The sequence below is a fragment of the Mucor velutinosus genome, assembly GCF_035048745.1.
Source record: "Mucor velutinosus strain NIH1002 chromosome Unknown tig00000041, whole genome shotgun sequence".
Taxonomy (NCBI): Eukaryota; Fungi; Mucoromycota; class Mucoromycetes; order Mucorales; family Mucoraceae; genus Mucor; species Mucor velutinosus.
In genome coordinates, this window is record NW_027041905.1 from 1,514,074 (window position 1) to 1,538,444 (window position 24,371).

The window sequence follows — 24,371 nt, forward strand, 5'->3', positions numbered from 1 at the left end:
TTAAAACCCAGGGTTACAAGACACTCAAAAAAAACATGCTTGATATGATATTCCAAGCATTCTATGGTGTATACATTCTTGCAACAGACATCATTCTTTATTTGGTTGAACCTGTAAATCATGGATATTTTAGCATTTGTGATATTGCCTGGTGCTCATTGATCAAATTCGAGCCAACAATCAAGTCTAACAGCTAGTGAATTAGACATGAAGATCCTCTTGGCATCTGTGTATGGACACTATGATGTATAGTGCACAGTAGTGGATAGTAGATACAATGGTATTGTTTCACTGACACATTTAGGCGAGTTCTTTATATTTGAAAAAAAAAAAGAGAGCTCAGTAGCATTGTAAAACTCAAATCACGCTACTGATCTTTATTCAAGATTCATGCTTTTGAATACAAATCTAGAAAACCTATATTTAGAGCCTGAAACAAGCAGGTTGGGAAATGTGGGTGCCTGAATCCAACATGAAGTGGCGAAATAGCACGCTATTTCTATACATTTTGACAATGGTGTGTTAACATTAATATGCAGGAGACATCTCCGGCTTTTTTTATTTTACAATATACAGCATTCAAACGAACAAATCTTTTATTACAAGTTAACCTCTCTGCCAGTCAACAGTTGGAAAGCCTCCTTATACTTGGAGAGAGTGTTTTCAATCACATCTTGAGGAAGCTCAATGCTAGTGTTCTTGTCAAAGTTGATGGATTCGAGGTAATTACGCAAGAATTGCTTGTCAAAACTGTCCTGTGTACGGCCAGCTTCATATTTGTTGGCAGGCCAGAAACGAGAAGAATCTATGTGTTTGGCCCTATTAGGGAGTGCAATGTTGAACCTTGTTCACTCGATACATACCGGGAGTCAATACTTCGTCAACCAATACCAAGTTGTTATCCTCATCCAAACCAAATTCAAACTTGGTATCAGCAATAATAATGCCCTTGCTGGCAGCGTATTCACTGGCTTTAGTATAGAGCGCAATAGCAGATTGAGCAATTTGATCAGCTAACTTTTTGTCGCCCAAAATTTCAACCATCTTGGAAGGGTGAATATTCTCGTCTGTAGCATTCTTTCCATTAGAACACATGCTGCCTGATGATTCCAGTGCGCCGTTATTACTTACCATGATCACCGATTTCAGCCTTAGTACTAGGAGTAAAAAGAACTTCAGGGAGCTTCTCGCTCTCGACCAAACCGTTTGGAAGGGGAATATCACAAATGGTACCCTTCTTCTTGTATTCTGACCAACCAGAGCCTGTGATATAGCCACGAACAATAGCTTCAATAGGGACAACACGCATCTTCTTCACCAAAATAGAACGACCTTCAAGTTGCTCACGGTATTTTTGAACCTTTTCAGGCATTTCATCAAAGTTGGCAGTAATCAAGTGGTTGGGCAACACATCCTTTAAGAGATCAAACCAAAACAAGGAAATTTCTGTCAAGATCTTGCCCTTGCCGGGAATTGACTAATTAATATAAATACATTTAATACTCCTGCTTGCTAATAAGAGATGAGGTGGAGTGGAAAAGAAGCATGCATGATCCCGAATCCTCCCTTCTTTGCCAACAAACCCCCTCCCTCAGTCTGTATACAGATTGTTTGAGAAGCCAGATACTTACATTCTTCATAATCACGTCAAATGCACTGATACGATCAGTGGCAACGAATAGGAGAGATTTTTCATCAACTTCATACAAATCGCGCACCTTACCACGGGCAACGAGCTTGAGGTCGGGACAATTGCTGTTAAGCATGAAAGTCAGTATCGATCACATTTTCTGTTTCGTCTCGCACAAACCTGTTTAATAAAGCCATTTTGTAGTTTGTGTTTGATGTAAAAGAAAGATGTCTGATAAAACAAAATAAAATTCGAGATGCTTTAAAAAAAAGTAGTAAGGAAAATCTATATCTATGACTGACAGGAAAAAAGATGGAAGACGGATCTAAAAGAAAGAGAATGACTCTTCACAAGGGTCGGTGATTCACTCGGAAAATCACCGCACGTAATGCAAAAAAGGAGATCTTGAGCATTTATCGTGACAAAAGATATTGAGAAACCCTCAAGTAATTGCTATAGCTAATGATCTAACGAGGGATTAAATAGGCCACACTTGCTTAGGTACTTTTTCTGGAAGTATTGAATACAAGCCACGGTTTGCTTTGATTCTTTTTAGCCTACTTTATGCCATCACATTTTAACAGAATGACTTGCGAGAAATGGATCTATCTTAAAGCTTTATATCATTTTCAGCACTATTATTGCTACAACAACCGTCAAATTACAGTCAAAAAGCAGAATTCTGGAATATATCAAGCAGAGTTTACATTGAAGCATCAGATGTATTTCTGAATAGGGTGATAGGTTTGCAGTTCGCATTAGGATTCGTTTTGATCCGCAATTGGCATAGATTAAACCCATGCATCAGACATAATAATGTGCACCAAACGTTAGAGAGAGTAGCTGCCCTTTTAGTTTGTAACCTCCCTCTGATTAGCTCTAGAATAATCAATTAACTTCACATGAAAGGCATCATTAAGTTTGCCAGCCAAGTCTCTGTTTAAGCTCCTCTAGATTTCTACTCCAGATTGGACAAACTCTAAACAAAATCGACTCAATTAACTTACTTTGTGATATTCGACTATGTAAATTGTGATGATCACTACAAACTTCCTTAAGCTTCCTAGAAGTACTTTTCAAGGCGCATCAAATGGTACCAAGTAATATAGATATTTTGAATAAATTCATCAAGCAATTTATGAAGATATGAAAAAAGGTTTCTGGCCGAAAAGTCGAAATTTTACATATCAAGGTCCCACGAAGATGATTTCAAGAGCTACGTTGGATTGATAGAAACATTTTGATTCATGATATACCATAGCAAAAGTCTTTATTATCAAGATCAAAAACGCGGTCATTTGATTCTCGATGAAAACTATGAGGGGTACCTCATACTTTTTGGTCGATTTTCATCCATGTTTTTTTTGATCCCCAAAAAGTTGAGCAAAGGTCGCAATAAGTAACTGCTAGATGAGAGCAACTGTTTGGTGCTATTCTGGCAGTCTAAAACGGCCTCTATCGCTAAAAAACTTCGCTCAAGTACACCCATATTTGGCTGTGTTTTTCCTAGTTTAGAGTAGTAAGACGTGATGCAAGTATGCCATCTACCCGTTTGTGTATTATTTTCCTTGAACCGGATGTGGAACATTGCAGCAGAACTAGATCTTCAGTTAAAGATGCGTTTTCAAGAGATTCCATGTGATATTAGAAGATTTAAAAGGTGTAATTTTAGTATGTATCAGTAGCATAGGCTATAAAATTGAATCTATTGTCTTTTTTTTTTGGTACAAACTGATGCAGTTACCCGCAAATTCTTATCAGAATACGATTACTAATTGATTCCTCATAACGAGGCGAAACATGAAAGGTTGCATATTATCTCATCCGTGTACATGCTTGTTGCTTACAAGTACGTACTTGGTACGGATCCTTGAATATCAAATGAGAGAAAATCGAATGCCAGTAATTACACCCAACACCATGATGAAAAACTCGCACCCTATCATTAGCTTTTGTCTTGATTGCCGGATATACAAGCACACTGTAAATGATTTGTGGTAGATCTTGAAACATACAATCTTGTGATGCAATTACATTCAAAATATTAGCCTGACAACAAATGCTGCGCAACAGTTAACAACTAGGTATTATACCACAAAAAGTGGTCTGATAAAACAGCATGTTGACATCTCATGATGCACATCTACTTTTTCATGAAATTAGTTACTGAAATTGAACTTTTTGTGTGCCAAGTACAAGTGATCTTCAATACTGAAACCTTCACGATCGCACAAAACACATCATGAGTTTGTGGAACCTTTCAAAACCGATATGGACATTTGTGAGATCGAGGTATATCAACTTCTTTCAAATTACTTAAATTAGAAATACGCGATCTCCTTATACACTCAAGCTACAAACAAAATAGCAGACATCAAAGCAGTAGCTGTGGAAAGTGAAGGGTAAAATGTACTGCTTTGAGACAAGTATTCTATCAAGGTAATAAACATTGCAGCTCCTTGTTGCACATATTAGATTGATTTGCGGACATTCAAGTGTAATTTGAGCTATCAAGAGCAAACATTGCTTGGTGTCCTTTTTTTTCTTCCAACCTTCTAATCTTTTATTTCAATCGTTTAAAGCACTTCTTTGGGATTAGTATCATTCAGTACCATGAGCGACTCCCCTGAAAGCATATCTATAACTAATGAGATTGGGGGCAGAGTCAAGCAGAGGGTAAATTTTTAAAGGACATTTTTTCTCATGGACAAGATGAGTCATGGTGCCTGATTGATTAGGAATGTTCAAGGCTGGAAGGACGAGAAACTGGGGCGACTTGAACTGAAAGCTTGCTATACCACTAAAAGAATCTATCATAAAATTATATTATCCACGAATTGTACGAACAGGAATAGACTACTCTACAACAAAAGAAATCGCATTAAAATAGCAAAGGATGTGAGATCAACGACCACAGCAAATCATGTCATAACATGTTACGGTTCTTCTGCGATGCACTTGGCTGGATATAATTAGCAACTTTTGATGGAGAGCTTAAATACTTTATAAGAGGATTAACTATGAAAAGAAGGATCTTTGTATATCGAAGTACTTTGCTACAACTGTATTAATTTTGACGCGACCGTAAGCTCACTTTGACAATCAACCAAGTTTTCTGATGGAGGGATTCGCTGGCAGAGAAGGTACCTGAGGCAATTACATATTTGGATCTGCGATTTGATACAGACGATGAGGGTACCTTGAGGATTAAGTACTACTGGATCTCATCTTGCATGTCTGTAAGGTAAAACGTGGAGGCAAGAAGCTAGCAAACATACTTTCAAGTGGATAGCGGCAATGAGTATTTTGCTTGATATTCCAACAAGTTCTGTCTCTTATTTGTATTGTCTCACTACATTTTATACTTACGTTTTTATCGTTTGCTGGCGCGATACTCATATCTGTCACGAGTAGGTTTCCTAGGAGCATGTTGAAGCTCTTCTTTTTGCTGGAATCATACATTTGAGCTTGGGAGGAAGCCGAATGCATCTTTCATTGTACATATATATATATATATATATATATCAATGGCTAAGGAATCACAAAGTATTGATATACTGGCCATTATTGAGCCAAGAAGAATTACGTTTAATCACCATTACATGATACACAACTTATTAGTATTCTTAGATTCAATGGCTGAACATCTGTAATCAGAACAAAATCAAAAGCATTTTGCTGGGAAAGCAGCCGGTGACGCCTTGTTTTCCAGTTTAAGACAGTAGTAGGATAGATACCTGTGAATAAATGCATATGATGACTTTGTATGTATTATATTTGCTTCACTGAGGCTTGCAGATTCCATGTAGACGTAAATAAAGGGTTTAGAGCTACGAAGGCTTACTGACTGCGCTTTGCGCGTATTCATCGTGTATCTTTTTTTTTTTTTTTACTTGAAAGATGGATAATTCATAGGAATATATACAAGCCTTCTTTTTATCACATCATTGTATATGCATTCATATTATTCTAAAAGATCTGGGGTATGACAGAAAATGAACTAGCCCTATCGTCTCACATTATCGTGCGATAAACCCGAAATATGATGCGCGTCCGCATAAACATGGTATCGAGTCGCATGGCATTGGATACAACAACCTTCTCTTCACTTAGAAGTTCCAGTAAGGCAGTCTTTCTTCTGGATATTCATTGTCTGTTTAAAGTAATACAGAACTACACAATCAGCTCAATTAGAATCCAAAAGCTTCTGTATTTGTTCCATGGCCCGACAAGAGATTTAGATGCAATTTGTCTTACGAAGACCTCTTGTTTGCTTAATTTATTGGTGCTAAAAGGATGAAAGAACACGGTTTTATACCATTTATATGACTGATGTTGATTTCTTGAAGTATGTCAAAAACAAACAAACAAGCGTTCGTATGATTACCTGAATAAATGCGACAAAATATTAACCCAACGCGAACAAAATTGTGCTGTACTGTAAGAACATACAATCAGGAATCTCGATATATGTAAAGAACTAGACAACATATCTGATAACAAGCATATAAACTCATGTCGCGATATGTATTCACTGAACTTCATTTTCAGTAAGCATGAAATTAGAATGAAGGCATCATGACTTTTGATGTTTCTAGAACTAATTTTTTTTTATAACAAACACGTTGATCCCCAAATAGTTCATGTCAATACGCTTTGTCTTGGAAGGCGATCATTTATAGAAACTAGGACACTTTTTATTATCATTCAAATATAGGCATAATAACAGTAAGCTTGTGAGATGTTGCTTTTGTTGTGTGCCATTGGGAAGAACGAACGAATGATACAAACTGCGTAGTCAATACACTTAATATCTTTCCTTTTCAATCTAGACCTGTGATAACCCATCGGCATACAGCATGGTTATAAGAAGAACGAGGTGCAATGAATATCTCTATAAATCAAGAGGAACTCTAACTTTGTTTTACATATATCTTATAATGATGTTTTAAATCAAAAATAAGCTTTTTTGTCACCCATCCCCCTTGTTGAACGCCAAACTTCTATTTTGCTTACAGAAATGAAGCAAACAAAATAGACATATGTTTCTTTTTACAGGGAGTTTATATGAAATGAGGCCAGTGAAGTGAGATCAGTGGAACATGTAGTACGCTGCATTGTTCGGCAGAAAATGCCGCGAACAAGGACATGCAATCCGTGAAATTATATATAGATGTTTGTCACCATCACTCTCTACCTCACCTTAAAAACCCCCCAAAAATATCAACATGAGGGTAACACACTAGGTCACTATAATCTAACTCTGATAAATTGTGGTAACATTCATCCTGACTGATCACAACAAGTTTCCCATCTTTGATCATATTCTAATGGTCAAAGTTTTATTGAAGGATATATGTCTTTTTAAGAGTGAAGGTATACATAGGATGGATGAATTGAGAAGATAGAAAAAAAAAGTGCATGGCATGACTGTGTAGTAAAACGGGATGGCATAGTGTTATCAGGAATTCTTAATTGTGAATATTGGTTCATAAAGTTGTGTCTTCAGTTATATTGTTGCTTCTTGGTCGTTTTTTTCTTTGTTGAGGGGTAGTGGAAATGGCACAATTGATGTCTACAGATTGATGTCTCTTGTAAGCATCGCTTCTTGCGAACCGCTTACCACAGACACATGCAAATGGTTTGACACCAGAGTGTAAAAGCTCGTGTCTTTTGAGATCATGAGGACGAGCAAATGTCCATCCACATTCAGGATGAAGGCATTGAAATGGGCGTTCTTTTGTGTGTGTTCTCTGATGTGATTTGAGGTTGTATGGACGAGAGAAGGTCTTGAAACATGTTGTGCATTGAAGCTGGCTACGAGAAGCTCTTCTTCTAGTGGTCTTTTTCCGCTGTTTAGGTCGTTGTTGTTGTTGTTGTTGTTGTTGTTGTTGTTGTTGTTGTTGTTGTTGTTGTTGTTGTTGTTGTTTATCAAAGGTGAAATAATCTTTTTGTTTAATCTCATTCATTTGATACACTTGTTCTAACTCTTGTTGATATTGCATTTGTGCCATTTCTTGTGATTGAATACTCTTACTAGTAAATTGAGATGCAAAGATGTCAGAATGGCTGTTGTTGAATATTAAGTGGTGATGATAATAGTGTCTTTGAGCTGCTGCTGTTGCTGCTGTTGGTGGTGCTGATAATAGATGATGAGGAAGAGATGAATCTGTTTGGGAGTACATGCGATGAGAAAAAGAGGCACCACCACCCACCAGGGGAGACGAATCAAAATTATCAGCTGATGGCATACTCATAGGAGAGAGCGGAAGAAGGCCATTCGAGTGATTGATGGGATGTAGATCGATGTGATTAGAATTGACAAGCACCCATTCATTCAACGATGGGTCCTGCTCATCGTGTTGAATTAATTGACTGTCTTGATAGCATATGCCTTGTTGCTGTTGATCTTGCAATAGGTTAAACAACACAAGCTCCTGAGGGCTTGTCAGATCATTGGGGCCAAATGTACAAGAGAGGGAATTTAAGCTATGACCGACTTGCGCTGGTTGCTGCTGATAGTAGGTATTATCCTGTCTGTACCACCCAATCTCCTCTTGCTCCTCAAGTGAAGGTGAGGCCAACATCTGTTGAGCGTGGTATGTAGTAGAAGTGACACATGGGTAGACGTTGCTGGTGGCCACACATGCTTGATCTTGTGCCTGATTTAAGGTCTCTGCAAACAGATCATGATTTACGCCATGATAACATTGACTATTGGCACACATCAGAGAATGAGACATGAGCGAATACAATGCCACCATGTTGAATCTCTACTTACTTGACATGTTGATTGTACATTTGAGTGTCTGGGTCAAACAAGAAAAAGAAGATGAAATGTGAGGAAAGAGGAAAGGGAAAAGGATGCCAACATTTGATGCTCTTTAAATAATCTCCTTCCAAGAATCAGTACGACATTTCAAAAAGGTGACATTACTGTATTGGGGTCACCTTCTCTCGGGGATTCCTAAATGTAAATTTGTGCTGCTTGACAGAGCAAGCTGTGTTACGGTTGAAAGCTTAAATGCCCAATCACTCCTTTATTCAAATGCATAGTAGCCTAGATGAGCCACCATTAAAAAATGGACTGTTTATGACATTACATCAAAAAAAAAAAAAAAAAAAAAAAACATAAAACATTCATTCATCTTGTTCTTCCTTATATACACAACATATCATCCCATTATGCCAGTGCGATCTCCCAACATGAACTCTGCTGCAGTACAAGATAGCTCAGAATTTCCCAAGAATTCCAATATACCCCTCGTTGCCGAGAAGGAAGAAACTAATGAAAATGTCAGTAAAGAAAAGCTGAACAACATGAAGCTCATCATGAAAACATTTGTATTGGGCGCTCTCCGAGAAAAAGAACAGGTAAACTATTATATCACTTGATTTTCATTCTATGTGGGATTGAGTCATATTGTGGTTTCATGCTGCTTTTCGTCTATCAATGATGGCTCGTATGGGGTCAATGTTGATAATGGCAATGTTTTTTTTGGGTCAACTTTTTTTTTTACACTAAAAAAAAAAAAAGCCAACTACTGCGGCATGTCCCCGTATTCAATGCAACATTTGTCTACGTTCGGGTAATTGCTAATCGCTTTTAAAGGGTCCAGAAAGTATCTATATAATATCCATTATTTCCATATACTTTGATTATATCTGAATTAAAATACAAACGGGAAGAAAGAGCCAATTTTTTTTTCATATATGGGGAATAACACATATTGTTCGGTAGTTGGAAGATCATCATCCATTGCGCAAAAAGAAAACAGCTCGTGAATCCCCCTCTTATGCAAAAAAAAAAACCAAGCAGAAGCTCTATTTCTTCTTTGTTCTCCTTTTTACTCTATTATCATTGTTGCCTATCGTCAATGACAAGCATGATTAACACAATTCTTTATTTCAATAGGGAAACACAACTCGCTACAATGAATTGGTGGAAATCCTCGGCAGAGACCCTTCAAGTCCTGAAGCACCCTCCACACTCAAATTATATACTTGGATTGTGGTCCTCTCTCAATCCGTCTCTCTGTTGGATAAATCCTGCGCTACACTGGTGGAGGCTGCCCTCATGGTGGATTGGAGTTTCCGCAACAGAGCATTTGTGAACGCATACATTGATTTCTTGGAGAATCTTGTTTCGGCTCATGCATTTTATGTTGTGCCCATTTTGAATGCTCTTGTCCAAGGGTTCAGATATCGTAAGTGTTGGATTAGCACTATCCCAGAATAGCCTACTGACCATCACACACTAATAGGTGCTCATCTTCCCGAGGGTACCGCCGTGACACGTACGACATCATACGATCGCTGTCACGAAGCTCTGCAATGCATACTTCAACTGATTCCTACAGGCGCCAACTCCTTGTTTGTAAGCTTGGTTCGATTCATGCCTCACAAGCGATTCAATTCTGCAGAACAAGCTGCTTATATCAAGAACATTCTCTATGTCTCTGAATACGTTCCCATGTTGCGCAAACAGATTTTGGGCCTAGTGATTGATCAAATGGTGCAAATCGATGCTCAAATCCAGATTGAATTGGACGAAATGGACGAAGACGTTGAATTTGATGTATACGACATGAATTTCGATGACGACTACAGTTCAGAGCAAAGTGAAGATGAAGTAGACGACGATGATTTCGATGATGGAGAAGGCGACATGTCGGATGATGCCAGTATCGACTCTCAAATCTCTCATGATGACACAGATCGCAAGGATTCCATTCAGCAAATCAAGAATATGGTACGCAAATTGGATGCCATGATGAATTTGTCATTTCAGTATTTCTCCAAATGCGCTCAGTCAGCCTCGGTGGATGTGCAGAATGAAATTTTTTACTCGTTGGTGGACATCTTTGATCGTGCTGTTCTCAAGACCCTGAAATCAAGATACACCCAGTTCTTGCTGTTCTACTTTTGTTCCCTGAATGTCAATGTCTATAGCGACTACTTTTTAGAGCATCTGATTCAGCACATTACTGACCCCCTCAAGCCTAACGTTACTCGTGTTGCTGCTGCTGCCTACATCCAATCTTACGTTGCTCGTGCCAAGTTTCTGGACCCTAGCACGATCCAAAAGGTGATCTTGACCCTGTCTGTGTGGTGTGACAATTATGTGGATCAATACGAATCTCAAGTGGTGAGTTTGGACTGTACAAAGCACGATGTCTTTTACGCAGTTGTGCAAGCTACCATGTATATCTTTTGTTTCCGTTGGAGAGATTTGGTGATTGACAATGATCTACAAATTGAAGAGGATATGGAGGAAGATATGATCTCAGAAGAACATCGCCATTTAACACACCCAGAATCTGGCTTTGGTAATGGTGCGTCTCGCACTTGGTGCGTTGGTCTGCGTAACTTGCCTCGTTTGGTGATGAGCAAGTTCAATCCTCTCAAGCTGTGTGCGCCTGCGGTTGTTCGACAATTTGCCAAATTGTCACGCAATACTCATTTCATGTACGTATACCCTGTTTTGGAAAAGAACCGAGAAGTGTTTGTTCCAGGATTAGGAAGTGCTAGCTTGTTACAAACTGTGCAAACATTCTTTCCATTTGATCCTTACAAGCTGGATGGTAGCCGTACGTACATAGATGACATCTATTTCGAGTGGATTGCAGAAGATGATGAGGAGGACGAGAGTGACGAAGAAGATGAGGAGGAGACAGAAGATGAGGATGTGACATCCGGAATGATGGCCATGAGTATTAGTCCGAGCCCTACTCATTATTTGCAGTAACTTTTGTCTTTTCCTCTCTTTTGCATTACTTTATTATATTACCACTTCATCATATTTTACATTTTCTCTTTCCTCTGATATCATTGTACACTTTTTTTTCTTGTATTCAAAACAAATAAACTTGTTCTTTTCGTTCGAAACATGTTACCATAGCAACCTGAGCAATGGGATTACGGTGTTGAGAATATTTGTATGACAATTTTTTTAAGCTAAGCAAATTGATTCAATAAAAGGGTGATTAATATCTTTGTCATCAGATGAGCAAAATGGGTATGAGCAGGTTTTTATTCTACACCTTATATTTACAAATTCGATCTGGGCAGTTTGGGGGGGGGGAAAAAAGCATTAATTCATCTTGAACCAAGGATGGTCCAATACTTGATGAATGGTCAATCTTTTCTGAACATCTCTTTCAAGCATATGTCTTATCAGATCCACAGATTCTGCAGCGGGAGAAAATTAGTTTTTGCTTTTACATCACGACAGATAAAAACTTACCCTGTGATAACACAAAAGGGATTCTCAATTCTCGTTCCATGATTTCATCGATGTTGTAAAATGGATTCTCTCTGTAAATCAGTGTGTACAACAGAGTACCGCATGCCCAAATGTCTTGCGGTGGTCCTGTGTATGTTTGGCCCTTTAGAATCTCCGGTGCAGCATAGTCCAACGTGCCCACAAAAGTTTCATATTGCCGTCCTTCCTTCATGTAAGCAGCACTACCAAAATCAATCAAGCGAACACCGCCTTTAAGATCCAAAATCACATTTTCGTCCTTGATATCGCGATGAACTATGCGGTGGTCATGCAAATGTCCGACAGCAGCTACTACTTGACGAAAGATGGATCGAATTTCTGATTCGGTCAGCCCGCTTTCCTTGTACTCAATGTAGTCGAATAGATCCATGCCAGCACCATACAAGTCCATGACCACATAGTAGTTGTCATCGTCTTCAAAGTAGTCCACTAATATCTCAATGTTAGAATGACATGTGATAATTGCAGTAGAACAATTTCAAACTTACACATGTCACTACAATTGACGTGGGGAATCTTCCTCAGCGTGTGCAATACGTGAATTTCAGCCGGGATCAAGCCGAGCTTACGGTCTCGCGTCCAGCAATCTACTAGAATACGAGACTTGATCACATATTTGATTACAACTCGTTTCTATAAACCAGGTTATTGATACTGCACTTACAATCAAAAATGCAATAGAGTCCTTACCTTTTCAGGATCGCTTTTGAGGTACGCTAACTTGACTAAACCATAGGCTCCTTGACCCAATTCGTCAACAATTGCATAGTCTTGGATGGATGTCTTGAGCGTCTGGGCAGAGTACTCACCAATACGAGGCCATATACTTTTAGATGCAGCAGGAGGAGGATTTGAGCCTACAGAACCCGTAGTTGCATTTTTTGGTAAGGCAGATGTAAATGCAGGTCTCGAGAAGCTAGTGATTTTACCCAAAGAAGGTCTCTCCTGAGAAGCGTTCTCACCCATCACATTTTTGGTGTTGGTGGCTGTGGTGGGACTATCCAAAAGCGTCTTTCGCGAATTGGTGGGTAAATTTACAGATTTTGAACGAATGAAGCTGGAATTGGCCGTGGTCACTGCAAGGTTGGCAGTTTCTCTTTCAAATTGCTGTTGTTGCAATTTATGAATACTCGATTTGTGACCTTGATGCTGGAATACGGTTTCCCTATCAAATGTGATCCACAGAGCATATGCATGCCGGTCGACCAGTAACTTGATTTGTAAATCGATATCAAAGCAAGTGCCATCTCGATGCACAGCCGAGATAACAACAGGAGGCTGTGTCTTTTTTTGTTGTTGCTGGGGTAGATTAGCTCTCAGAATATCGCAGCACATGGTATTGTTGAGAATGTACCCGTCTAGCAGTAATTCATCTCGTTCCAGGCAGTAGATCAATGTTGTGTATTGAGGAATTAGCTTGGAAAGGGGTACATTGCTGAGGTCTCGATAGCCGAACAGGTATTTTGAAAAGGCCGTGTTGCAACTTTGAATGACTCCACTTTTACAGTCTACTGTCACCAGACCTGCGAGTGTTGGCATAGAGGTGATACGGATGGTATGTTGATCCGTATGTCCAATCATGACAGGGAAATAGGCGTTTAGCTTTGTGCGACAGCCGAAAAATTTATCGGTTGCATTGTATTGAGGAACTAATTGCTGAATAGGCTTTTGTGAGAGTTCTGTCGAGGAGTACCCGAGCAGTTCATTTGCATCTTCATTGTCAATGGATTCGATTCTACTGTTGTCGCTTAATCGAATTTTGATGGTGCTTTGAAATACTTCCTCCAAGATCCAGATAAATATAGAGGATCCATTATCACTCTTTTTTTCCTTCAACCAGAGTGAAGCAGAAGACTTGGCACCATCTTGTTTGATGATTGGAATCTATAGTGTGTTGGAAAACAATAAAAGGGAACAGCACATGCTATCACTTACCACATCACCGCATATTAAAACACTACCATTGATGTTGACATGTTGATAATCATCTCTTCTTTTGACAATTTTCTCAAGCAACAATGGCCGATGACTCACATCTATAAAATCAAGAATGTGCTTGCCTATGAAATCTTGCGTGTTGTTTCTTTTGGAGCCAGATAGAATCATGGCTGCAATGTGGTTTGACAGGCTAATTCTCCAATTATCCTGCGTTGTGATTACTGCTTGATTCTGTGGCAGATATCTAGATATGTTCTGATCTGCCAACGATGCTGCTGTGTTTGGGGTAGGAGTGGCACGGGTGCTTGTGCTTGTAGATGGGTATAATGTATTTGAAACAAGCGATGTTCTATGGCGGCGATCTGATTTCAGACAACTAAACGAAGCAGAACGTTTGATATTGCTACTACTGTTGATAGGTTCTCGATCATCTGGTGTGACGGGAGTCAGAGATCCATTGATTGTTGTTGTCTCTGGCAAAGTGTTTGGCATATCAATCAATTCGAGGCTGGATGTGATTTGTGTAATATAGTTATTTTCACTTTGCTGACCATCTTTTGACAAAGCAAGTGCTAAACCAGACGATGTTGCATTGGGGCTTGAAAACCGAAAAGAGTGCAACGATTCCTGATGTAGTGTCATTGGCTCTAATGAGGATAATAATGAACTCGTCGAGAATCCTTGGTTGTTGTTTCTTAGTCTAAGTAATTCGTCTGCGCTGTCATTCTTGTCCAGTCTACTTGGCAGCGGTTAGGATATGGAAATCAAGGTTATCGTCAACATTTAGTCTGTTTTACCGAGAATGTAGAAAGAGATTGTCTGTATAGAATGAGTCAAATGCTTAGAGAAACTTGAGCTAAATCATACCTGTTTCAACGCAATTCATGTGTGTATAAGTTGATATAAGTTGGGATATGTGTAATTAAAGTAGAATGGGATATAGTGAAAGAAAAGGAAAAAGAAAAAAAAAAAAAAAAAAAAAAAATAGAAATGTTTATTAAGGTGATACGGAGCTTGGAAAGTCAAAAAAAAGAAACAAATCTTTGACCAGATAAGATGTTGTTTTTGGTTATAATAAATCATCTTATGAATTATTGTGGCAATGATACGTTTTAATTTGATCAAAAAGCAGAATCTCATTTTTCCATAGTTTATAGCTGCAATATCATATCATCTTTTGCAGGAGCTGCTTGTTTCTGATAGGTATATAAATATATATATATATTTTACAGTGCTGCTGCTCCTCTTCCGAGAGTTTTAAGATTGCGGTTACTCAAAAAGCATCTCCTCGGAAATTGGAATGTCAAGCGTTTATAAGCTTTCAAGATTACACCAACATTTAAGGCACAGATGTGGGCATTGCTATTTGAACGATTTACAGTCAACATGGCAGACAACGTTGACACTCAAATGCCCAGCAAGCTTGAATGTCGATGTGGAAATCCATATATCAAAGTGATGAAATGGAATAAGGTGATTTTGATACTTCCTATGACCATTTTCACTGGTGTGTATATTTATAAAATTTCTTTGTTTCATAGACAATGGCAAATTTGGACATCATAATTTCGATTGCTGATTCATCTCGACAGCACCATAAATACCCTCCATGCTATAAAACAATCAAAACAGCTTTGTTGTATGCACATGATGCCAATACCTCTGTTTATAAATCATCAGTCGTCAAAAAATTTAGCTTTAACATGTAAAATTTCTTAACAACATCATTCTATGATTTGATTCATGGCGTCAATAAAATCTCACATTCTTGCTCCCACTAAAATTGATACACATAATAACCATATATGCTTTCTCAAATAAGCACTGTACACGGTGGTCCCGGCCTATGAAGCAAAGCCAAAATTCCATGTATTAAGGTTAGAGTTTAACTCTTACATGCCAATCATCATTGTATATTCACAGGGACTAAAACTTTCCTTAATTGTTGCGGTTTAGACAGGCAATTTTGTCTGATGATTTTAGTGTGCCTGAATAAAGCATATATGATGTAATTTATTAGTTACAATTGCAATGCACTCTCACATGCTTCTGAAGGGACATCATATGAAATATAAACCTATTAAGCTGTTGGATCTCTATTTCTCCGTATTGCTAAATTAGATCCAGAATTTCCAACCATTTGTTTTGGCCAGTAGTTTTGGTAACTACTTGTTTCCTGTAGTACAAGTACAGTTGATGCTCATGAAATGTGCAATAAGGTTAGGCATCCACGATCTAAGCAAGTTGAACATAGCTTCACTTACTGAGTCAATGACTCCAGCATCTGCATCTGCAACAACCAGAACTCATGTACTAGTTTTATTAGAAAACTAGCATACAGTTCAATCTTTTTTAATTGTAGTCCATCAACATTTGGCTGCTTTGAAAGAGCCACACCCTACTGAAGGTTATTCACCTCAGTCGTTTTGGTGTTAGATTTGCTAAGATACGATAATGAAATTGCTTGGTTTAGAGTAGACTGTAGCGGTAGTGTATACAAAAGGATAAAAATAGATAACAGATTAAAATTCTCTTCTTTCAAGCTGCTTTATGACATCCAGTGATTGAAAGAGTACAAAAAATAAGTCAAACATGTTAACATCTCTCGCCATTAAACAAATTAAATAAAAAAATACCATTTACGCAAGATCGAATTTCAGAACTTTGGACTATTAAGTAGACGCCTTAACTACTGGCCTATAACCTCTTCTTATATCTCGACAGTTACTTGCTTATATATAAAGATAGGAGGCCTTAAAAGCCGTATTATGCTGCAAATTAAGTAAAGAAAGTTGTGAAAATGTAAAAACAAAGCATTATTTTAAGTAATCACCATTGTTCTCAGTTTATAGCAAGTTTTTACAGAAGAATTGAACACGTATCTATCTAAAGGAACGATTCTTAATAGTTTTCCCACCAGTTGTATTCAGACAAGCTCGTTTGTTATCTTTTGTTTGGGGTTTTCAAAGGAAAACATCTACTAATGCAACGTTTCCCAATACCACTTCATCTATTGATCTGTCACTGGTAATCACTCGTAATAATTAACAAGTAGTTCTTATATGAAGCTCATTACTCAAAATTGGGTTATTTCGATAATCATCTATTTCTTAGCATCAAACCCATCCAATCTAAAATTTTACACCAGCATTTTTTTCGTTATTAAAAACTGCTATAGAATTATGCTACTTTCGGAACTCAAGCATTAATATTTCAAAGTCTGATTTTGGATGATCCAAATCCTCAAAGTGGAAACAGTTTTTCGGAAACACGTTTTTTATACATACAAAATGTAATATGGGGTAGAAGGTAGCAGACCATGAAACTAAAACATGCTGGAAATCAATCATACACGACCTATGTTTGGCAAGAAGGTATACGGCATTGGGAGGACCTGGTACCTAGAGTACTACTGTACCTATATGGCTTTTCTCACATAGTGTATTTATTAAAGAATGCAGTGAAATCAGGTTTAAATAGATTTCACAAAAAAAATAAAGCAAAGGTAAAATACAATAGAAATCAACTGTATTTTATTTTGTGTATAAAATGAACTGAATGTAATGAAATAGCCACCCAAACGCAACTTAATTGAAAACCAAAGTTCATCAAATAGCACTCATTCAAATTCATGCTATTTGGATCTATTAATGAAAGCGCTCAAATGTACATCAAAAACCCATTTAAAAATACTAAAGTAAAGATGCACGCTTATATCGCACATCGTGTGAATGAATCACTCCTGATCACAGTGTATTCAATCACACCCATGATGGTCGTAATAGGTGATGGTATCTTTATCCAAATAGAATTAAATCAATAACAAGCATATTCAAATATGACAACTATGCCCTGCTGCCATAGTTGCACAATATCCCAGATAAAGGATTCCATGCTTCAATAACAAACATCATACTTTAAACCATCAAGGTTACATTAAATCATGCTATGACGATAGCTCACCCAAGCCCAGCAAGGTTACTCAAATCGACCCTTATGGCCAGTGCTCCTGCATTGACTACCACTTTAAATCAAACATCAACAACATTTGCCAGATATCGCAATAGCAGCACCTATTGCTCTCTATCATCACTAATCCTACAAGCCAGATGCAAATGTATAAATACTCTTCTTTTTTTTACTCAATTCCAGGATCTTCAGTTCATTTTATACACAAAATAAAATACAGTTGATTTCTATTGTATTTTACCTTTGCTTTATTTTTTTTGTGAAATCCATTAAACCTGATTTCACTGCATTTTTTACAATATTCAAACTATATTTTATTAAACAAACCTTATCACAATGTCTGACAATACCAACAACTCTGGCTCTCCTTCTGTCCCCTCTGCTCAAGATTCTCCTGCTCAACGTCAACCTGGTGACGATACCATTGAGCACACTAGGCAGCAAGTCCAGGCCATCCACTTGGATCAAGGTACTGATGTCGGACAACAACCTCAACCTTCAAACCATCAAGAGGATATTGCCATGATGGATGCTATGCCATTGCGATCCTCTCCTGTTCCTGCTTTGGCTAACCATGCTCCCAATGATGGTGGTGAATCCTCATCTCAAGTTACTTCTCATTTGTCTGCGTCGACATCATGTTCATCAGGTAATGCATCCTCCTCTGCTGCTGGTTCTAGCACGTTGAATTCCATCAAGAAATTGGTCTGGCGTCGGGATTCGTTTGTACGTCTGTTGCTGGACATGGTCGAGGGAACTGATATGAACAATGAGCACAGTCAAAAGCATATTGAAGATATGCGATCCAAGATTGAGGACCTGAATCGTCTGATCTCCACTGTCAAACACTCAGCCAAGCTATCCGAATCTAATGTCACCGCATCACTCACTGGTGACAATGAGGGCATCTCATTGTCCAAGCAAGACCTACCTAAATTCCAACTTCGTTCGCATGCCACCAAGTACTTTCCCAACGAAATCTCCTATGATTCGATTCACCATTTTCTGCGCTCCTTTGAGAAGGTAATTTCGTCTTCAGGCAAGGCTGTCGAAAATGTATGGCGGCGATACATTCCACTCACGATTCCACACGACCTTGATCTCTGGTTGAATCAAGACCTGCTGACAGCAAAGTCGTGGTCCATGGCTAAGGAAAAATTCACGTCCAAGTTCAGTAATGCTGCTCTACGCTTGGATGCTCGTCGTGAAGTTCAAACCGCTACCATGCGATCTGGAGAAACTACGGAGGAGTACTACAACCGTTTCGCTCGGGCTATGATGGAGGCAGGCTACTCATCTGAAGATACCACTCTTGGCGATACATTCTTGCTCGGCTTCCCCAATGAATGGCAGATCCAAATCAACGCTGTTCTCGGTGTTCACTTCCCTGGGTGTTCTAACTTCACCGCCAGTCAGATTGTCACCTGTGCCATGAACGTCCTCAACAGTCAAAAGTGTCCTGTTTCGTTTGTCAACGCAAAGCGACATGGTGGTTCTCGTGCTTCGTCCTCTTCATCCGGTTCATCTGGATTCTCTTCCTCTGCTGCTGCTTCTTCTTCTGCTCCTCGTTACTACTGCTCAAACCATGGAGGCTCTCAGGCCAGACATCACGAGAAGGACTGTCGTCTGAACAAAGGTGGTTCTTCATCAAGACGTGTAGTTGAAAAGGCAAACGTACCCAAGAAAGCCAGCGGAAACACTTTCTGCAAGTGGTGTGGCAAAACTTGGTTCCACGGTCACTCTTGCACTGAGTACCAAGCTATGAAGGGTTCGTTCAAGGTGTTGAGCGTGAGAAGAGAAAATAGTGGTCATCGACCCTATACAACTGGCTCCAGTAGTCAGAAACAAAAGCGTCATTCCCGTAATGGCAAAGGAAAGCAAAAGGACTCCGGGTCCAGCGAAAGTGACCTCTTCCGCGAGGCTATGGAAGACAAAGAATGTAAGTCTTCCACATCAAACAAAAACACTTTCAATTTAATAACACCATTGCTTCTCAATGACATTAGAATCATCGGAAAGGTGGATCCTGGCTCAGATGTTAGCATCATTAACAAATCCGTTTTGAATAAAAAATTCTCTACTATCAAAAATGTCAAAGCATTGGGTGGTTATTTAACCTTTTTGGGCATGAACAAAGATGGTAGTGCATCTAAAGCTGAACGCATTGGAAGCACCGAACCCATCAAAGTAACTTACATGAATGGAATCACATTTGAACATTCCTTTGAAATCATTGACTTCAATGATTCCATGGATGAAGAGTTTGATGTACTCCTAGGAGTCGACATCTTGCCTCGCCTCAACATCTATCTTAGTGGAGTAGCTCATTGCTTTCCTGACACCGAAAACGAAATTGCTCAATTCAAGAATATAAACTATGACACTGAAAACGTCTATAATCCAGAAAATGCTGATTATGGTACTTCTCAGGAACGTCACATCCTTCTACAACAGATCGAACAATCTCTGAATGCCAACAAGAACATCCCTGCTGACGCAGTATGTTCCATGCCTGAAAGTGTAGTGCATGTTCCTATATCCAATCCCAAGGATTGCTTCATTCGCCAGTATCCATTATCCATCAACTCGCATGCCGAGATTGACAAACAAATCAAAGAATGGCTTCAAAATAAGATTGTTGAACGCTGCAAACCCTCATCAGTGTTCCATTCACCTCTGATTACGGTGACAAAGAAGGATGAGAACGATCAACCCACCAAATTGAGAGTGTGTTGTGATCTTCGTCGCATCAATGCGTCCATTGATGACAATTACCATGAAAATTATGCGGTTCCCAAGATTCACGAAATCTTTGAACGAGTGTCTTCTAGCGCACGCATAATAAGTAAAATTGACTTACACCAAGCATACTATTCGTATGGTGTGCATGAAGCATCTCGCAACGCCCTTATATTCTCGCATAATGGCATTTTTTACAGATGGTGTAGGGCCCCTTTTGGCCTAAAATTTATGAGCTCTCTGTTCGTAAAATGCATGTCAATTTTATTCACTGGTTTATCCGACGAACTGAAATTCGAAATGGAAAAGAACATGGATCCTTCCCAAGTTGATCCAACCAAAGTATGGGGTGGCATCGAACACTACATAGATGACTGTGTCCTGCATAGTATCTGTGAGAAAAGCCACATCAAGCTTATCAATCTTGCCGTTAATCGCTTGACATCCGTCAACCTGCGCATCAATGTGAAAAAATGTTCATGGTTCCAGACATCAGTCTTTTTACTAGGCTTTGTGGTTGGACCTGGCATACAAAAGATTGATATGCGTCGTTTATCTGACATAGACGAATGGCCCATTCCCAAAACTGCAAAAAAAGTTCGCTCGCTTATGGGTGTCGTTTCCCATCTGCGAAACTTTTGTCCCATGCTGTCCAAGGTTGCTGAGCCCATCGATAGTCTTCGAAATGACAGTGACGTAAAAAAGAATTGGACACAATTGCATACTGATCGGTTCAATACCATCAAGCAAATACTGCTCTCAAACCAAATACTGCATGCTCCAGTGTTGGACGACAAAATGTTCCTCCAATGCGATGCTAGTCTCTATGGCATCGCTGCCTGTCTTTATCAAAAGGATAAACTGGGTAGAATCAAGCACATTGCATTTGTAAGCAGATCTCTCAATTCAGCTGAGCGCAACTGGTCTACAAACCGTAGAGAGTGTGCCGCTGTTGTCTTTGGATTCATCAAATTTAGATCGCTACTGTGGGGTCATAATGATATCGAGGTCCTGACCGATCATTTGGCATTGACCTACATGTTCACATCTACTTCACTAAACAGTACGCTCCAGAGCTACTTGGAAATCTTGGGAGAATTTCACTTCACAATTTCACATGTGAAAGGCATTGAAAATGTTCTCTGTGATGCTCTTTCAAGGGTATATCCAATAATTGATGAAGACAAATGGCTGGAAGATGAAAATGATCGACAGATGAGAAAACTGCATAAGCTCATTCTGATCAAAAGGGACACCAACAAAAAGATTGAAGTAAACCGTCAACGCACAGTCTATTCTCAGGACCGCAATCTCAACGTACTTGCTGTGAAACTAAATGGCAAAGAATTCCAGAATTCTACAACGGATTACATTGCTCCTCCAGAAGCAGATCGGGCTCAAATCATCAAAGATGCACATAAAATAGGCCATTTTGGCATTGAGTCTGTGGTTCAACATATCCACACGTATTTGGGTTTACATTGGAACACCATCTACGCTGATTGCAAGGAAATACTGAAAGCATGTCCTGAATGTGCAAAGCACAACGTCGCTCGTCGAGGTTTCAACCCTGCTAAAAGCATCGTCAGCTTTGACGCCTTTGATCACATTGCTATGGATATCTTAGGTCCTATGTCGATCACCGATAAGGGAAATGTTTATGTGCTGGTTGTGATTGATCTCTGTACTCGCTACATTATAGCTCGTCCAATTCCTAACAAAAATGGCGCTACAGTCGCTCAAGCCATACTATCCATCTATGGTGACTATGGTGTTGCTGTTAGCATCCAACAAGCTGACAACGGCAAGGAATTTAAATCCAATCTCATGGATCACTTCACAAAAACGCTTGGCATCAAGCAGCGACATTCTCTTCCTTACTACAAACAATCCAATGGTAGTGCTGAGAACGCTATCAAACAATTCGAGCATACGCTACGCAAAATGTGTGGTAATGACACGCATAACTGGGATGATCGCGTACCCATCGTCCAACTTGCACTCAACATGAAAGTCAAAGAGCGTACTGCCAGTACCCCATTCAGTCTCATGTTTGCTCGTCAAGTTAACGTCAATCCCAATCCAAATAAACTCAACCTCAATGGACGTCCTGCACTATCCATTCAAGAGCTCCAACAGCGTATCGAACACATGAATACCATCGTGTTTCCTGCTCTCCAAGAGCGTACACAACGGCTTGCTGAGGAATACAATAAGCGTATGGATAAACGTCGATACATCCTACCTGAACTAGCCTTTGACTCTCCTGTCATGGTCCGCCTTGAAGAAGGTCGTTCATCCAAACTCGCGCCTCTCTATGCTGGCCCATATTTCGTTGTCAAGCGTACCCAAGCTGGCAATTACATTCTAAAAGACGAAACCAATTCTCTCATGCATCGTGAATATACTCCTTCTGAACTCAAACCTGTCAACATTGATGAAACTACCATTGAAGACGAAATCTTTGAAGTTGAGGACATTCGCGATCATCGCTACCGCGATGATGATGAGATCGAATACCTAGTTAAATGGGCTGGTTATTCTGAACGTGAAAATGAATACATTACAGCTGATCTGTTCTCCTCTCCCATTCCAATCAAAAAATACTGGGAAAAGGTCAAGCTCAACAAGGAACTGCAACATCAAAGACATGCACCACTACCTACAAACAAACGCCCCTCAAAACAGGCTGGTAACAAGCGAAAAGCAGGCACTGATCACACAAGCCGCGAAAACACTCGCCGCAAACATTAGTAGCTTCCAGCTTTCCTTCCTCCACTGCCTTCGGCACTTGTTTCTCTGCTCTTGCTTATATCTATGTCTTCCTTCCTTCTACATGTTCCAATCAAATCACTTTTGGTCGTCTAAATTCATATCTCTGTCAACTTTTTCCCCACAAAAAGTTTAGCTGGGGGCAATGTAATGAAATAGCCACCCAAACGCAACTTAATTGAAAACCAAAGTTCATCAAATAGCACTCATTCAAATTCATGCTATTTGGATCTATTAATGAAAGCGCTCAAATGTACATCAAAAACCCATTTAAAAATACTAAAGTAAAGATGCACGCTTATATCGCACATCGTGTGAATGAATCACTCCTGATCACAGTGTATTCAATCACACCCATGATGGTCGTAATAGGTGATGGTATCTTTATCCAAATAGAATTAAATCAATAACAAGCATATTCAAATATGACAACTATGCCCTGCTGCCATAGTTGCACAATATCCCAGATAAAGGATTCCATGCTTCAATAACAAACATCATACTTTAAACCATCAAGGTTACATTAAATCATGCTATGACGATAGCTCACCCAAGCCCAGCAAGGTTACTCAAATCGACCCTTATGGCCAGTGCTCCTGCATTGACTACCACTTTAAATCAAACATCAACAACATTTGCCAGATATCGCAATAGCAGCACCTATTGCTCTCTATCATCACTAATCCTACAAGCCAGATGCAAATGTATAAATACTCTTCTTTTTTTTACTCAATTCCAGGATCTTCAGTTCATTTTATACACAAAATAAAATACAGTTGATTTCTATTGTATTTTACCTTTGCTTTATTTTTTTTGTGAAATCCATTAAACCTGATTTCACTGCACTGAAGATCCTGGAATTGAGTAAAAAAAAGAAGAGTATTTATACATTTGCATCTGGCTTGTAGGATTAGTGATGATAGAGAGCAATAGGTGCTGCTATTGCGATATCTGGCAAATGTTGTTGATGTTTGATTTAAAGTGGTAATCAATGCAGGAGCACTGGCCATAAGGGTCGATTTGAGTAACCTTGATGGG

At 39.1% G+C, this 24,371-nt stretch overlaps 5 protein-coding genes across 5 annotated transcripts; 2 read left to right on the forward strand and 3 right to left on the reverse strand.

Moving 5' to 3' along the window:
• Positions 1-599: 599 nt before the first annotated feature.
• On the reverse strand, positions 600-1,827 carry ATC70_000670 (uncharacterized protein; the record flags this gene model as incomplete). Its single annotated transcript, XM_064820081.1, has 5 exons — positions 600-805; positions 864-1,067; positions 1,132-1,477; positions 1,632-1,755; positions 1,811-1,827. The coding sequence occupies 5 exons, from the start codon at positions 1,825-1,827 to the stop codon at positions 600-602; spliced, it is 897 nt and encodes a 298-aa protein (XP_064684001.1).
• Positions 1,828-7,119: 5,292 nt separating this feature from the next.
• CDC55_1 (protein phosphatase 2A regulatory subunit cdc55) lies at positions 7,120-8,431 on the reverse strand (the record flags this gene model as incomplete). The annotated part of the gene is made up of 2 exons (XM_064820082.1): positions 7,120-8,344; positions 8,412-8,431. The coding sequence occupies 2 exons, from the start codon at positions 8,429-8,431 to the stop codon at positions 7,120-7,122; spliced, it is 1,245 nt and encodes a 414-aa protein (XP_064684002.1).
• A 384-nt stretch (positions 8,432-8,815) lies between these two features.
• On the forward strand, positions 8,816-11,378 carry ATC70_000672 (uncharacterized protein; the record flags this gene model as incomplete). Its single annotated transcript, XM_064820083.1, has 3 exons — positions 8,816-9,004; positions 9,546-9,837; positions 9,895-11,378. 3 exons carry the CDS (start codon positions 8,816-8,818, stop codon positions 11,376-11,378), a joined length of 1,965 nt encoding a protein of 654 aa, XP_064684003.1.
• A 345-nt stretch (positions 11,379-11,723) lies between these two features.
• On the reverse strand, positions 11,724-14,739 carry SNQ2_1 (ATP-binding cassette transporter snq2; the record flags this gene model as incomplete). Its single annotated transcript, XM_064820084.1, has 8 exons — positions 11,724-11,821; positions 11,877-12,344; positions 12,404-12,548; positions 12,606-12,772; positions 12,845-13,799; positions 13,851-14,589; positions 14,651-14,672; positions 14,721-14,739. The coding sequence occupies 8 exons, from the start codon at positions 14,737-14,739 to the stop codon at positions 11,724-11,726; spliced, it is 2,613 nt and encodes an 870-aa protein (XP_064684004.1).
• A 3,419-nt stretch (positions 14,740-18,158) lies between these two features.
• Positions 18,159-23,315, forward strand: ATC70_000674 (uncharacterized protein; the record flags this gene model as incomplete). The annotated part of the gene is made up of 1 exon (XM_064820085.1): positions 18,159-23,315. The coding sequence occupies one exon, from the start codon at positions 18,159-18,161 to the stop codon at positions 23,313-23,315; it is 5,157 nt and encodes a 1,718-aa protein (XP_064684005.1).
• Between the last annotated feature and the right edge of the window lie 1,056 nt (positions 23,316-24,371).